This window comes from Crassostrea angulata, chromosome 6 (assembly GCF_025612915.1).
Source record: "Crassostrea angulata isolate pt1a10 chromosome 6, ASM2561291v2, whole genome shotgun sequence".
In the NCBI taxonomy this organism is placed as follows: Eukaryota; Metazoa; Mollusca; class Bivalvia; order Ostreida; family Ostreidae; genus Magallana; species Magallana angulata.
In genome coordinates, this window is record NC_069116.1 from 36,256,824 (window position 1) to 36,273,232 (window position 16,409).

The 16,409-nt window shown below is 33.5% G+C and overlaps 1 protein-coding gene across 4 annotated transcripts in view; it reads left to right on the top strand.

Annotated features, from left to right (window-relative positions):
• Nucleotides 1–27: 27 nt before the first annotated feature.
• LOC128190080 (ankyrin repeat domain-containing protein 36B-like) overlaps nt 28–16,409 on the top strand; it is a 34,683-nt gene continuing 18,301 nt past the window's right edge. Inside the window, exons 1-2 of one of the 4 annotated variants that reach the window (XM_052861985.1) lie at nt 28–136; nt 9,286–9,483. In XM_052861985.1, coding sequence (XP_052717945.1) covers nt 9,291–9,483 — 193 coding nt within the window. In that variant the 5' untranslated portion in view covers nt 28–136; nt 9,286–9,290. Of the gene's footprint in view, nt 137–8,040; nt 8,128–9,285; nt 9,484–14,807; nt 15,001–16,409 lie in introns of those variants that run through there. The other 3 variants (XM_052861987.1, XM_052861986.1, XM_052861988.1) reach the window with 3 other exon arrangements.

The following is a 16,409-nucleotide window of genomic DNA, read 5'->3' on the forward strand; positions in this document are numbered from 1 at the left end:
TTTAAGATAATCAATAAGTAAAACCCAAAGGTGTATCGAATATCTCTAATTTCAGATATAGCGTCAGTGGTTACACAACCAACGATGCGTAACTTGGTATAAATCCCCAAATTTTTTGATGTGATTTTGTGAAACGGTAAGTTATTATATTATATTTTTTTTTTCATATTTAGGTTACAATGTATGTAGCGAACATGCTTTACTTTTAACAGTTTTTAAAGTGGATCTTTTTAAGTTCGAAATTTCTCAGTCGCAATAAAGTAAAACAATTTATCACATGTTTATCTCAATATATACGGTGGATATCACTCATGGGATACATTTCTAATATTCCACTGTGTGTTCTTACGCCAATAATTAAACATTACGTAGGTTTAGGCTGTTGATTGACGAAGAATGAAAAATTAAAAAATGAATTCAGTTGAAGTGTGGAGATTTTAATAGACCAATCCACACTTTACAAAAGTTATGTCCCTTGGCCGCAATCTTTGGGGGTAAAACCCATATATTTCTCACAGTAGCCTTTGTAGTTTAGAGGGTTGTAACTTCGTCATTTTACATTAAAAATCCGTTTCCGCTGTGAATTTTAATTGCCCAAGTTGGGGCAACCCGTGGCCATCGCCAATACCCTCACCAAAACTTAAGTGAGACTTAGATCAAAAGTAAGCTCGTCTAAGTTTTATGACCCCTAGGCCTGGGCCCTGGGCCATAAATCTTAGACGAGCTCACTATTGATCTATTAGTGTCCCCTTTCCACTATAGGTTCCTTTTGTAAAAGTGAGACTTAGATCAAAAGTAAGCTTATCTAAGTGTTATGGCCCCAAGGCCTGGTTTCTTCTGCTCAGTTTTATGAAAATTACGGAAAAATCCACTGTTTATGACGTCACAATTACCCTTGTGGAAGTCTAATCGGGTAACTATTTTTAAAAAGATTCTTAATCTATGGGTTATCTTGTGTAAACAAACGTTACATTTCAGTGATATAAATCTTTGCAAGCAGCATAACTTGGGTAGTCAGATGTATAAAATCAAAAGGAGACTCTGTACGTCCAGTGTCGTAAGTAACTAAGAAAATGATGTCATTTTGGAGAAAACTCACATGACCAAAATAAACTATCGGAAACACATGACTATCAGAAACACATGATGGAATGATACATATTATACTATCAAAGTTATGTTGCGGCAATGGTTATAAAAGCACACAATTACTCAAGTGACATACAAACTGATTTTTAGCTCACCGAGACGAAGTCGGGGGGAGCTTATGCTTTACCTCCAGCATCCGCACCTGGTTAAAGTTTTTGTTGCAGGTCCTGTATCTAAGTTATTACTTGTTCTAACTTCACCAAACTTGCATGGATGATGCATCTGGACCTACTTATGGACTTTAAAGACTTGGATACTGAATCTGGGTCATGAATTTCAGATGCTGGAGGAGGTTAAGGTTTTTAGAGCAGGTTAAAAGAAAGTTCGGTTATATTGTTGTTACCCTGTTCCATCCATCCGTCAGTCCGTCCGTCTGTCCTTCCGTCTGTAAACTTTTTACATTTTGAACTTCTTCTTTAGAACCGCTTGGCCAATTTCAACCAAATTTGGTACAAAGCATTCTTATGGGAAGGCAAATATAAATTGAAAAAATAATTAAAGCAGAGAAAACCTTGAAACTGTAGAAAAAGGGGGGTGCATTTTTAAAAAATCTTGAGTCAAATTCAATGTAATTTATCATAAATTTAATAATCCTTATGGAAAGGAAAATATAAAATAAAAAATTATGGTCTAATTCTGTTTCAAAACTGAGTTATTACGAAAATAATAATAAAGGGAAGTCATGTTTCAATCAGTTTATGGCTTTGGGTTTGGTATTCCACGGGTCTTGGTAAAATGGGTAGGCAAACCTGGGCCAGGGCAAAACAAAAGATTGGCAGTTATTAATCTGCCAATCTCAGTAAAATTTCTAGGATATGTTACGGACCAGTATATTTGTATTTGCTGTAAATATTGCTGCAAAACAATGCGTACGTATTTTGAATTGACGATTGCCAATCTGCCCTGGCTTTTATTTTGCCCCGGCGCGGTTTTGCCTACGCATTTTACCAAGACTCGTATTCCATACTTCTAAAACGAGGTTCTTTGTTTATAGCAGCCATGACATCATCTTCGCTAGCCAAGGGTTTTCGGTCCACTTTGCTCCCCATAAATTTGCTCCCGTTTATGGGGAGCAAAGTGGACCGAAAACCCTTGGCTGGTGAAGATGCCATGACATATGATAAACAGGTCGATCTGATAATGATGAATTTGTTTGTTGTGCAACAGTTCGCGTACAAAGGGAATCTTTGAAACATTCAAAATACATTGGTGCCAATTTTGTGAAGTAAATTGAGGTTAAATATTTAAATGCGTTGACAGTTTTCACATATGACGGTGGTGTTACTTGTTTTGATCTTCGTTTCGTTTTCATTATTTATATGCTTTGTATCCTGAGAACTATTGCCTGTATCTTGTAATTTTTACATATCAAATCAAACAGAGACTTCGCTAAATCAGATTATAGTTAACTGTTTACCTGCACAAATTAAGGAAAATTAATCTGATGTATTAAAAAAGTACTAATTGAAAATACAATTCATTCTATCGGTAATTCGGTATGACCCTTAGAGAAAAGAACTGGCTTTTTTCCATTGAAATTCCATTGAACTTTCATTGATTTTCCAGTTTTCATTGATACCATTGATTGTGCATTTATTTTTCTTGTGTCTTCATCTGACCAGTTTTATACGGGAACGGGACGTTTCGCCCCTATTGACGTTTCGCCCTGAGACGTTTCGCTCCTAAAGACCTTTCGCGCTGAGACGTTTCGCACCTATATTATTTATTATATATATTGCGATGTTTTCAGGCAAATATTATATATATATATATATATATATATATATATATATATATATATATATATATATATATATATATATATATATATATATATATATATATATACTTGATATTTTGACATTCTATATTTAATCACGGGATAAGTAATTCCGGTACCTATATTCTATATGACATCATTTACCTTTTTACAGGACGGCAACAAACCATTTTCCGGATTTCTAAAGGATATTTACGAAATTCTAGCCAAATATAATTTACTTCAATATTTACATTTATTTCTTGAAGCTGGCAATTTCCCTGAAAAAAAGGATTGGAAAACTATAGTTAAAAAGTCGATTCATAATCACCATACTGAGGAATGGAGAAGTCGCACGGAAAATGACCCAGATTTCCGAATGTTTAAAGTTTTTCACAATACAGTCTCTCCTATCAGACTCTGGAAATTTGAATTTTCATTCGATGAAGTTCCATTTATTAGATTACTAGCGAAACTCTGGACCATTCCACCCATGTATATAGACCAAAATTGCAGAATATGTCAATGCACTTACAACAACCAATTTCAGCATGCTGCATTGGGGTGTCCATCCACAGCTTTTGTTAGGGATTCGTTTTACAACAGTTTAATCAATAATTTTGATGTCCATTTATACGTAGAGCTTTCACAGCTAAGAGATGAAGTTTTATACTATATTTTGCTCGGGGGATTTGAACCCACAACATTATTTGATAAAGAAAACAAGAAAAAATTTATCTGCAGTTGCGCAAAATTTGTATGTAGTGCAGCAGCATGCTACAATAGAGCTCTATTACTCTTAGAGCAAATGTAACAATTTATAAATATTTTCCTTACTATATATGTATATACGTTGTCTTCACAATTATTTCCTATTTTTGTACGATTGACTGATTTTCTTTATATTTTGTAATTTACAACATGAAATCTCCGCAAGGGGGAAATAAAGATCGAATGAATGAATGAATCAAATTTCTAATTACCCTAAGGTGTTATAACTCATTATTTGGAGGCTCTCCATGCTGATATCAATTTACTGTTACCACATAATTAATAGGCGCGAACCATCTCGGGGCGAAACGTCTCAGCGCGAAAGGTCTTTAGGGGCGAACCGTCCCGCACTCGTTTTATACCTACCAGTTAAATAGCAGTTTTCAGATAACTGCATTTTCAATGGCCTGCAACTCTCATTGAAACAACAGTTTTCCATTTCACCTAAACTTCAATGTTACTGTTTCCCAGTAAAATATACCATTTATTTTCAGGAGCAGTTAAATGGAATTCTTATACACATTTCTAGATTTACATTGTATTTCAAGCTGAGTTGCCAGTCTGGGTCACTCACAGGCCTCTGCCAAATAAACTGACCACTAAAGAAAATAACATTACTGCATAACAGGGAGTTGAGTTGCAAATTTTGAATGTTCATCTTGGAGCCTAAATGTGATGTTCATTGTAAGGAAAATGTGTTATTGTTGGGCATCCTACTCTTTTGTGGCATATTTATACAGTGAATTTATGGAACTTTTTCTGGGGTCAATATATATTCGTGATCACAATGAGGTAATATTTTTAATATTAAATTCCTAACACTTGTATCATGATTTGATACAAATTTGTGTAAAGACTGATTAACATTTATACACTATCAAGTGATTTAAGTGTTGCAAGCAGCTAGTGCATGGATGTATTGAAAAAAAAGTTATGTAATATATAGCTGAATTGATCTATATTGAGATTTCTCTGGGTCAGTATTCTGCAAAATGTTCAGGGTTATCTTATGATGCAACTTGATCTTGACAAGTACTTATCTTCTATAAAGCAATCAAATGGAAAATCAATGGGTTTTCAATGCATTTGTGTAAACCATCCTTTTTCCATTAATTTAATTAGCATTTAAAGATATATCAGATATGACATCATTTAACTGGTGCAATCTAATTTGCATCAGTATTCATTTTCAATGGTGTTTCAGTTAATGGACTTTCACTGAGTGTTCACTGTGTTTTAACCAGAAACTGGAAATTCAATGGTTTTTCTTGGTAGACAATATATAATGCCATTTTATGTGACATCTTGGTAACTGGAAAAGCAATGAGGTTTCAATGGTCAGAAATAAAGTGCAGAAATAATGGAAGTTCAATGGCATTCTTTTCTGTAATGAGACCTTTTGCGTAATGGTAGATTAATGCAATGTGTTTTGTTGAGATCAGCTCAGCATTTTCTCGAGTTTATTCAGTCTAAGTAGAGTTCAATATCGCTGACGGAAATATGTAGGTATATTTGCATGTAAATGATTCATTAATTTTGAAAAATAAATTGTACTCTTTATTTGATTTAGTGCATGTTTCTTATGATTAATTGTTTACAATTTCTATTTACTAACCATATTTGAGTGTTAATTAAGCTTAGAATTATAAGCAAGACACAGAGATTTCCTCACAATTCTATGTTTGTACACAGATCTGAGGCCATTCTTTTTTTTTCCATTTTAAATGCTGAATAGAAAATATACCAAGTTAAAAATCTTAAGCTGAATGTAATAAACTCATGTGAACAAAATATGACTCAAACCTAGCAGAATTGTGAGCTCTGTATCTTGCATGCTTATAATTCTACGATTGAAGCCGAAATTTTGGTTGATCATTAGAAATGTCTCGCTCAATGTTAAATTCTTGTACAAAAAAAATTAAAGGATGATATGCTGTATATAACTACTCTCTGGGGCCCCCTTTTTATACAATGAATGTGAAATCTACATCAATTTGATAGTTTTTCAGACACGAGTAAATAAAAACGACACCGTTAAAACAGTTTCCATAGTTTTGACACATCTCTGTTGCGGGGATAAAGGAATTATCGCTATTCCTAAGAAAATTTTATAGCGGAAAATTATCCTGGTTTTTAGCCCTTTTTTTTTTTTTAATAAAGATGAAAATAATGGGTGGGCCTTAGTAAAATAGAGTGATGTGCATGCAATACTGTAACATTGATTTTTATAGCTCTTTAACATGTCACGTGACAACATTTTTCATTCCAATTGAGCGCATTGAGGTACAATTTTCTTCTTCACATCTATAGGATTTTTTGTAATAAAATACAATAACTATTATATTTTTAAAAAAATACAATAACTAGTAAGTAGTTGAGGAAGAAAATGTACCTATATGCTCTCATATATTTTGATCGCTGTATAAAGTGGGGGGGGGGGGGCAGAACGAATACATGTATATAGGGAATTGTTAGTTAACAGTGTACCCCTACCAAATGTTTAGTTTTTTATTTTGCGTAGGATTTTCTTATTCTGGGTTAAAAAATAGTATTCCATAAAGGTACAATGTCAAAGATTACGTGTATGCAAATATAAGTGTAATGTAGCACATGTTCTCCGCCGTGAGTGGGGACTGAACATTGCCGAGTTACAACACATTTAACTTTGATCCGAATGAATGTATGAAGTCTTCGTATTGAAAAGTTGTTGAAGAGTTTACTAATCTATTTACATATTACCTACGCACAAAGTCTACACATCACATAAGAAACAATCCACACAATTCACAGTACAAGAAATAATCCACATAAGAACATCATGTATGTCATGTATGTATAAATCCAATCCAAATATATTTGTTATCTACTGCTTCTCTTAATGCACTGCTCTACTACTTCTACTACACTGTCCATTGCTACTGCTACACTGCCCTGCTACTACATGTACTACACACTACACTGTTACTCCTGGTACTTTCACCTTCTTATATTGTGAACAGTGCCTCCTCAGTGTGGGGAGTGAAAAATCTACCTCCTCAGTGTGGGGAGGGAATACATAATATTAAATAATTATAACGGGTTCAGACAATTAACTAATTATCACTATAATTAAAAGGTAATCAAGGGTCTGGCATAAAGATACTAGTAGATATGGCTTACGGTAAATGAGAAATTGATAAGAGATATTTAACACTTTACAATCTGAATATTAATTAGTACTAAGAATAAATTTGCCACAGTAAATTTGAATACTTTACAATATTCATTTTTTGTTATTCTACCGAGGGGCCATATGGCACAATATCTTTTGAATGCCCATTGTTGCTCAGGTGAGCGATGTTCTTTGGTCTGACAAAGATGTTTGAAATAAATTTGTTTTTGTTATGATCTGAAACTTCTTCAATAATTTTCTTTCATTAAATTATGTGTTTTGATTTCAGTATCAATGATTTCTAAATCAGTTTCGTTGAAATTAATTAGTTTGGGATTCCTGCATTGAAAAGCTGTGTTTTAAAATTCATTTGTCAATGAGTAACCTTCAAAAAAATTTGAATCACTTGAAATCATTTTCCAATTTTCATAATGACATTCAATTTTCCCTACAGTAAAATTTTCTGAGATATTAGAAACTCGCTCATGTTTTCTGAAGTTGACACTGCCTGATTTACTTCTTTGTCAGCTTGTTGTTTGTTTGCATTTTCTGTTTGTACCCTTGGAAAGTGCGCTAGCTGGCCTAAAAAAGGTTGAGGCCTGTTGGTCTGGTTTTAGGATCTTTGACCCTGGTTTTCTGACTTGGGAAGCCCCACTTCTCGGGTCTGTTGCTTCTACCCAAGATCTTTGACCCAATGTTATTATGCCCCCCTTTTTGAAGAAGAGAGGGCATATTGCTATGCTGCTGTCCGTCTGTCTGTCGGTCGTTCCACCAAAAGTTTCCATTCATTTCCTTTGCAGAGGTTGCATGTATTAAAATGAAATTTGGTATACAGATTTATTATCATAATATCTAGGTCAAGTTTGATTTTTGTTACAATTGAGCAATTTTCATCAGAGTTATGCCCCTTTGACTTAGAAAAATTCCAATTATTTGCAGTTTCCGTTAATTTTTTTCATGGATGCTTCCAAGGGAGGGGGACATAAGTGTTTACAAACATCTCTTGTTTGCTTCAGTGATAGCTTCAACATTTTCCCCCAGATCATCCCCAAACAGTTGGTCAGTGATGGGTTAAACGGTATAACAGAGCACCCAGAATTACTCTTTACTCTTGGGTTGGCTAATGAACTCATGTCTTCTTTGATTAGATCACAATAGACTTAAATTATGTCATTTTTGACATTCTGAGATCATCCATTGCCAGGGTTGTTCTTTAAGTTCACAGATTAACATCAATTTTGGTCTTTTAACAGTGATGTAGGCTGGCTTCTGAGTTAATTCCAACTGATTCAGCAAGGTGAGATGCTGGAAACATGCATGATATTACAAATTAATTACTACTCGAAAATATGGAAAGAGTCTGTGGAGAATGTACTAACTAGTTATAATTGAACTATATATAATTGTAAATATAATCTAAGGTGACCTATAGGACGTCCAATGTGCCAGGTGCCTAATATTAATGTACAACTGGTTGGTTAATTGGATTTGTATTGTAATATGGCACAACTGTACATAATATGCACATGTCACTCATTCACTTACACAAATGCACATTGCTTCAATACTCACACATCTAATGTTATAAGTAATTTTATTTATTATACTTTCATGTTAAATACTGAAATCTGATTGGTTTATATAGACACAGTTGATAATCCATTTTGTTATACTTTCATGTTAAATACTGAAATCTGATTGGTTAAGATGCAGTTCATAATCCGTTCTATTACCCTCAGCGTTAGCAACGCACTTAGCATCGGGTAACATTACAAATTGTTACACGCACGAAAATTATGCGCGTACAGTTCGCTGTAGAATTCACGTTATTTCTATATAAAAGCAGTAAAATTTTCTTTAAAATTAAGACATTCAGTATAACAAAATAAATTATAGTGCCTCTTTGGAAGGATAACAGTTCAACTGTTACCCTCCATAGGGTAAGTGTTTTATATGTTCAAAACAATTTAGCAGATAGAGAAATAGATCAGCTTAAAGCAGACTTTTTACTAGTATGATTTCCAATGTAAACAAAAAAATGGCATGAGCCATGTTTACATAGCAAAGAATTGTGAGCTCTGAATCTTGCTTATATATAACTCTTCAACTGACACTCAAATTTTAGTTGGTGAACAATCAAAACTGGAAAAAAAAATTTGACCAAAATCGTGACCATGCTCCTTTAAAGCAGTAAAACTTTCTCTAAAATTAAGACATTCAGTACTATAAAATAAATATAGTGCCTGTTTGGGAGGGTAAAAGTTGAAATTGACACGCCGAGAAAACCAATGTCAACCTCTGCTTCGCGTCGGCTGACAATGGTTTTCTCGGGGTGTCAATTTCAACTGTTACCCTCCCAAACAGGTACTGTTAATATAATAGCACACTTATATGATAGCCATTATTGTCAACAAAATTATACATAGAGAATTATTTTGAAATTTTTCTTTTTCAGATTTTATGGGAAGCCAAGAGGGAGCATTTGACACTAGATTACATGAAGCTGTTCGGTATGGTGACATAGAGGAGGTCAAGGTCGCACTTCAGCAGAGTTATGACCCCAATCTCATAGGGTTGTACCAATGGAGTGCACTACATGAAGCATCTAGTAATGGAGAAAGTGAAATTGTAAAATTACTGTTATCAAAGAAAGGTATAGAGACTAGATGCATTTTTTATTCAGATTCTTAATCCAATATAAGATTGAAGTATTTTTAGCTCTCCGAGACAAACCATGGGGGGGGGGGGGGGGTGATGCATCTGGACCTACTTATGGACTTAAAAGACTTGGATGCTGAATCTTGGCCATGAATTTTAGATGCTGGAGTAGGTTAAGATGTAATGTCTCTCTGCTATTAATTTTACCATAATTATATTTTCTGAAATTCTTGATATTGATTTTCATCAAAGTCATTATCAATAGATTCAAATGAAACATAGTTGAAGTGATGAAGCTCTGCTCGATTTTTAAAAATTTTGTAACATGTCTAATCATGATATGAAGAAAATTAGACATTGTGAAAAGAAAAAACAAAATTTTACCATTGTAACAAAAACTACTTCAATCAGCAAAAGTTATTATTCTTTATCATAAGATATTGAAGGTTTTACAAATACAGTACATGTATATGAAAATTGCTATAGTGTTCTGATTTTTCCTTTTTATGCCCCTCTTCGAAGAAGGGAGGGCATATTGCTTTGCTGGTGTCGGTCGGTCGGTGACTGTCGGTCGGTCGGTTGTTCCACCAACAGTTTCCGTTCATTTTGAAATGAAATTTGGTATACAGGTTTATCATGATAATATCTAGGCCAAGTTCAAAATTGGGTACGATTCAGCAATTTTCGACAGAGTTATGCCCCTTGGACGTAGAAAAATTGCAGTTATTTGCAGTTTCCGCTCATTTTCTTAGCAGAGAATGAACATATTGAAATGAAATTTGGTGTACAGGTTTATCTAAATAATATCTAGGTCAAGTTCGATATTGGTTACGATCGAGCAATTTTCGACAGAGTAATGGCCCTTGCCATTCGTAAAAAAATAAGAAAAATATCAATTTCTGACTGATTTTGATTGAATTATGAAAATATCGACACTTCTGACGTCAAATACTGCCAGTAAGTGCAAATACATCTAATGAATAGGTGAAAATATATATTTTATAACAACTCTTCTAAATAAAATATCACAATAATTTATTGTACCAGAAAGAATTGAAAAATAGCGAATTCATGGGCCAAATTCGAATCATACCATATATAGTTCTTAATTAATCCGTATGTTTTAGAAATGCTAAAAATGTAAACAGAGCATTTTGTTAAAACACAAAAAGTGGATCATATGAATGATTTCCAAGTAATTGGTATGATCTCAATATATATATATATATATATATATATATATATATATATATATATATATATATATATATATATATATATATTAATCTAGACTTTAAAAACATGTGATAGTTTTTTTTACCCATATCTGCTTTCTCAGAAATTAGAAAAGTTTTAACCCTTATTCAATTTTAGACAGTTGAAATGTTATTACAGAGGGTTCTGCATAATCTGATGTTTTATTTTTTCATTATAATACATTGACATCTGTGAACCAGCTATAAAGAGAGAAATGAAAATTTTCCATCTAATTTAGATTCTCTGGCCTAAAACATCAAACATGTACTGTTCATGTACTGTACTAGTACACACAATTTAGTTGCCGGTACATTCAAGAACAAAATATAAATATTTTATGTGGGGAGGGGTATAGATATTACCTCATAAAAATTGGATCAAAATGATAAGTTTCTTGTTATTGTTTGTAATTAAGTTTTCTATACTTTTTTGTCCCCTTCTAAAAGTTAAGGTGCAGTTCTCTCCATTCAAATTTCATTTTTCTATATTATATGTGAATTTAAATAAGTGTCGCCTTCCAAAACATAAATGTGGGCCCAGCACCCCTCCTTGTAGCTACATGTTAAAAATTGTGAGTTAACAGAAACAAAGTGAGATAAGAGAGTTATCTCTCTCATCAGAGGAGTATTCTACCTTAAGGTTTTTTTAAGCAGGTTAATTTTTTTGGAGCAGGTGCCCTTCATCAGCCAAATCTAAGTTACTACTGCTTCTAACTTCACCAAACTTGCATGGATGGTGTGTCTTATGATACTTATGCACTTGACAGGCTTAAATGCTGAATCTAAGCCATAGGTTTCAGATGCTGGAGGAGGTTAAGGTTTTTGGAGCAGGTTGAAAGTTTTGAAAGGTGCCTTTTGATGACTCTATCCAAGTAACTACTGGTCCTAACTTCACCAAACTTGCATGGATGGTCCTTCTTGTAATATTTTTGCACTTGACAGGCTTTAATGCTGAATCTGAGCCATTACTAAGGTTTTGGATGCTGGATATTGGATAAGTTAAAGGATTTGGAGCTGGTTAAAGTTTTTCGAGCAGGTGCCCTTAGTTGTTATTGGTTCAATCTTTACCAAATTTGGATAGATGATGATCTTGTGATATTGATGCACTCCACAGGCTTTGATGCTGAAGTTTCGGATGCTGAATGAGGTTAAGGTTTTTGGAGCAGGTCACATGTATATGTAAATTATAGTTCATGTACTTACTTAGGGATTTAACTATATGAATGAATCATGGAGGTAGGCAGATATGGAGTGATCTTGAATATCTAGATGCTTAGGCAGGTTCAAGATTTTAGAACAACTCAAATTTTGGTAGGGTCTTGGAGCTGGCAATCTAATCAAAATTAGAACTTCCATCCACTCCTCGATTTTTGAAATGTCATGACATATCAAACACCAAGGAGCAGATGGAACTTCTAATTTTAATTAGATTGTGGAGCTGGTTGCAAAAAGAAGTAAATTCTGATCAAACTAGGGATGGCAATCAATTGCAGAATCACTAAACGGTTAATCACAAATTGTTCCAACTGGTTACTCATATCCAAATACACAAATTTGTGTATATTGTTATTTTTTCTTATTTATCTGTAATTAATGCCACAAGAGGCACAATAGGAATATTCTGTAGATATTTAAGTTATAATTTCCCTTTCCAATCTCAGCTCCAGGGCCTTAAAAGTGTCTCCATATATAAATTAACATGTAACTTCAGATGTCAATGTTTGAAAGATATAAAATGAAATTTTCAATGAAATTGCATTAAAATATACAACTTTATAGCTCACCGAGATGAAATCTGGGGGATGGCCTCAGCTTCTTGCCCTGGTTAAAGTTTTTGTTGCAGGTCAGTGTATCTAAGTTATTACTTGTCCTATCTTCACCAAACTTGCATGGATCATGCATCTGGACCTACTTATGGACTTGAAAGACTTGGATGCTGAATCTGGGCCATGAATTTCAAATATTAGAGGTTAAGGTTTTTAGAGCTGGTTAAAGTATTTGGAGTAGGTGCCAGCTGATGATTATATCTTAGTTATTACTGGTCCTAACTTCACCATACTTGCTTATGATACTGATGCATCTGACAGGCATGAATGCTGAATCTGAGCCATAGGTTTCGGCTGCTGGAAGAGGTTAAGGTTTCTAGAGCTGGTTAAAGTTTTTGGAGCAGGTGCCCTCTGATGATTATACAGTAAAACTTGTTAATCTGGATGTAGGGCATTTAAGCATGTTATCCAATTCGGCAAAATCATTTAGTCCCTTGACATAATTTCTATCATTTTATGTTTTAAAAATGTTGTGCAATCCGGATCTTGTCTATTATGTTAACTTGCCAAGATGAAAAGAATCGACTGCATATAATTAGTGAGAGTTATCTCCCAATATCCGACCACTTATAGATCGGCCTTATGCGGCATAATTACTTCTCAATTATTGATAAATTTTCTGTCGTTGCTATTGATTAATAACAACTGTGAATATAAATCCAAACTAACAACTCATTTCAGTTTATACCATTAAGTCTTGTTTTAAATAAATAGGCATTTTTTCAGCCAAAATTAGATCAAAAGTGGGGGTGGCGTATTATACTTCACCCCAATTTTTTCAAGCCATGATTCTGGCTACCACGGGAGTAAGATTGCTGATGTCGTTTGAAATGAGCATTGTATGGTTACACTTACAAGTCACATTTTATTCTCTCAAAATGAGCCATTCTTTATTAAAGTCCTGTGTATTTGAATATTTATCCATTGTTTCCTGCATTAAAACAGTTCTCGCCATTACTTAATCAGCCACCTGTTGACTTTTCGCGTGGTCAATGATTGTTTAGCAATTTCCGGTGAATCATGCACTTGTCTCATGTTGAACTTAATAGGTTATTCGGGTGTTGGAAAATTTATCAATCACGATGATTTGATTGAAAAAGTGTTTCCATTGTACTTATTCCGTTATGCAATTATTATTTTCCACATAAAAAATGAAAATGAAAATGAAAATCAGCACCAGAGGTCTATACTTCAGAAAAATTGAAATTATTGCACGAATAGATGATCAAGATCTACTGCATTAAATGCTAAAACAATTTTCTTTAAACCAGATGTTGCTTAATCCGGCCAAATTTTTTAGAACCATCCTCAGACGGATTAGAAAAGTTTTACTGTATCTTAGTTATTACTGGTGTTAACATTACCAAACTTGCATGGGTGGTGCGTCTTATAATACTGATGCATCTGACAAGGCTTGAAAGCTGAATATGAGTCATAGGTTTTGGATGCTGGAGAAGGTTAAGATTTATGGAGCTGGTTAAAGTTATTAGAGCAGGTGCCCTCTGATGATATATCTTAGTTATTACTTGTCCTAACTTCACCAAACTTGCATGGATGGTGCGTCTTATGATACCGATGCACCTGACAGGCATGTATGCTGAACTTGAGCCATAGGTTTTGGATGCTGGAGGAGGTTAAAGTTTTAAGAGCTGGTTAAAGTTATATGTATCTATTGATACTGATGCACTTGGTACCAAAATGTTTAACGTAAAGTTTAGCGGGGAAGTTAACAGACCCGCTATTTTATGTATGCTTTGTGAATAAGGTCCTTGATCTCCATTATCAAGGATGCTAAAAAATATATCTTATTTATTACTAGTCCTAACTTCACAAAACTTGGATGGATGGTGCATCATATGATACTGATGCACCTGAAAGGCATGAATGCTGAATCTGGGCCATAGGTTTTGGATGCTGGATGACGTTTAGTTTTTTGGAACAGGTCACATGTTTTTTAGAGATTAATAATATGACATGATTCCTATGATATAGTATTGTATGATATGATACACTATTGTTTTATATGATACAATATTATATCATATATTGTAAAAAGTTATTTGAAACAATATGATATTCTATTTTTTGTTCATTTATATGATATTGTATCATGATGTTCATATGCATAGTACATGTATTGTATATTATGATACAATATTGTATAGTATGATATTGTATTATATATTATTTTATCATTGATATTATTACTTATTAGGTCTGTTAAGGACTGACTACAGAAATGTATTAGGTTGATCAATCTCATAGATGGTGAGGCCAAGGCGACCAAGTACATGTAGCTGGTTAACCATGCAGTTAGAGATTGCCATCCCTAGTTCATACCTAGTCAAACAGTTAATATAACTATGGATGCGTAAATAGAGGTAGCTTCAGATACAGTCCCTGATCTGGATTATTTTGATGCTGGGGCAGGTGTAATTTTTATGAGTAGTTAAATGCAGGTTTGAATGTTGAAAAAAAGGTGTCCTGTCAAACATGGTTCTGGTAACTTTGGATTTGAAACATAAGGCTAGCTTCAGATAGAGAGCCTGATCTCCTTATTCAAGGGTGCTATGAAAACATTGTTCTAGCTCATTCAAACTTGCTTGATAGAAATGATTGTTGATACATGATATATTGTGATCCTTACTCCTATGATATTAAATCATTTGTTATGATATTGTACAGTATGATGTGATACACTATTGTATTATATATTTTATGATATTTTATGATATGATGCAGTATTCTATTAAATAATGTGATATTGTGTCATCTGATGTAATATTAATATTATATCATAATGCAATATTGTATCATATGATACAATCTTATATCATACACTTCATTATAATCATCAAATGATACAATATTATATGAATTATATGATTTGACATTATGTGATATAATACAATATAGTATCACACTACATGATACAATATTGTATCATATGATACAATATCATGATGTCATAATATCATATTTAGATACAATGTCATATCAAATGATTTGATACCATATTGTCAATATTATATTTTATCATATGATGCAAAATTGTATTGTACAGTTGTGTATTGATAAATATTGTATTATACATTACAGTGTGAAATTTACATATGATATTATTTGTTGTTTTCCCTTGGACTGAAATGTCACTCTTTCATTGGTTTAAACATAGCACGTGATTGCCTCATATATCTCTATATTTGTTCGTTGAGAAATAATATTAGGCAATATGGCCGTCATTGGCCGACGCTTTGCTTACTCATTTCGACATTTCATAGTATTTAATCCATAAACCGCATGCCGTAAGTTCTAAAAGTATTTGGAGTAGTTGCCCTTTGACATTCTTTAAAATTAGAGTAGTTGCCCTTAGAATATTGACGTCACATTGTTTTGTCTGGAGCAAAACAAAATGGCAGCGTCGAAATTTGCTAAACTCGCTGCTGAGTAAAGGGAGAAAACATTTAAAATTGAATAGCAACAAAACATATTGTAAGTAAACATGGGGGAAGCAAAGATTTTTAAAGAGCATTTGAAAGGTGAGATTGAAAATTTCAAGGAGTTTAAATAAGTTAAATTGGACGAAATGTTATGCATTGTGTACATGGCTTTGCGTAGATCATAGTTATTTTTGAATAATTATGTCGCTTGATAGTCCTCGGGAAAACAAAACACTTATTAGGTTAGTTACTGACTCACTACGGAAATATATTGGGTTGATCAATCTCATAGACGGCTCGGCTTCGCCTCGCCATCTATGAAATTGATCAACCCAATATATTTCCGTAGTGAGTCAGTAACTAACCTAATAAGTAATAATATTGTGTCAAACCACAATA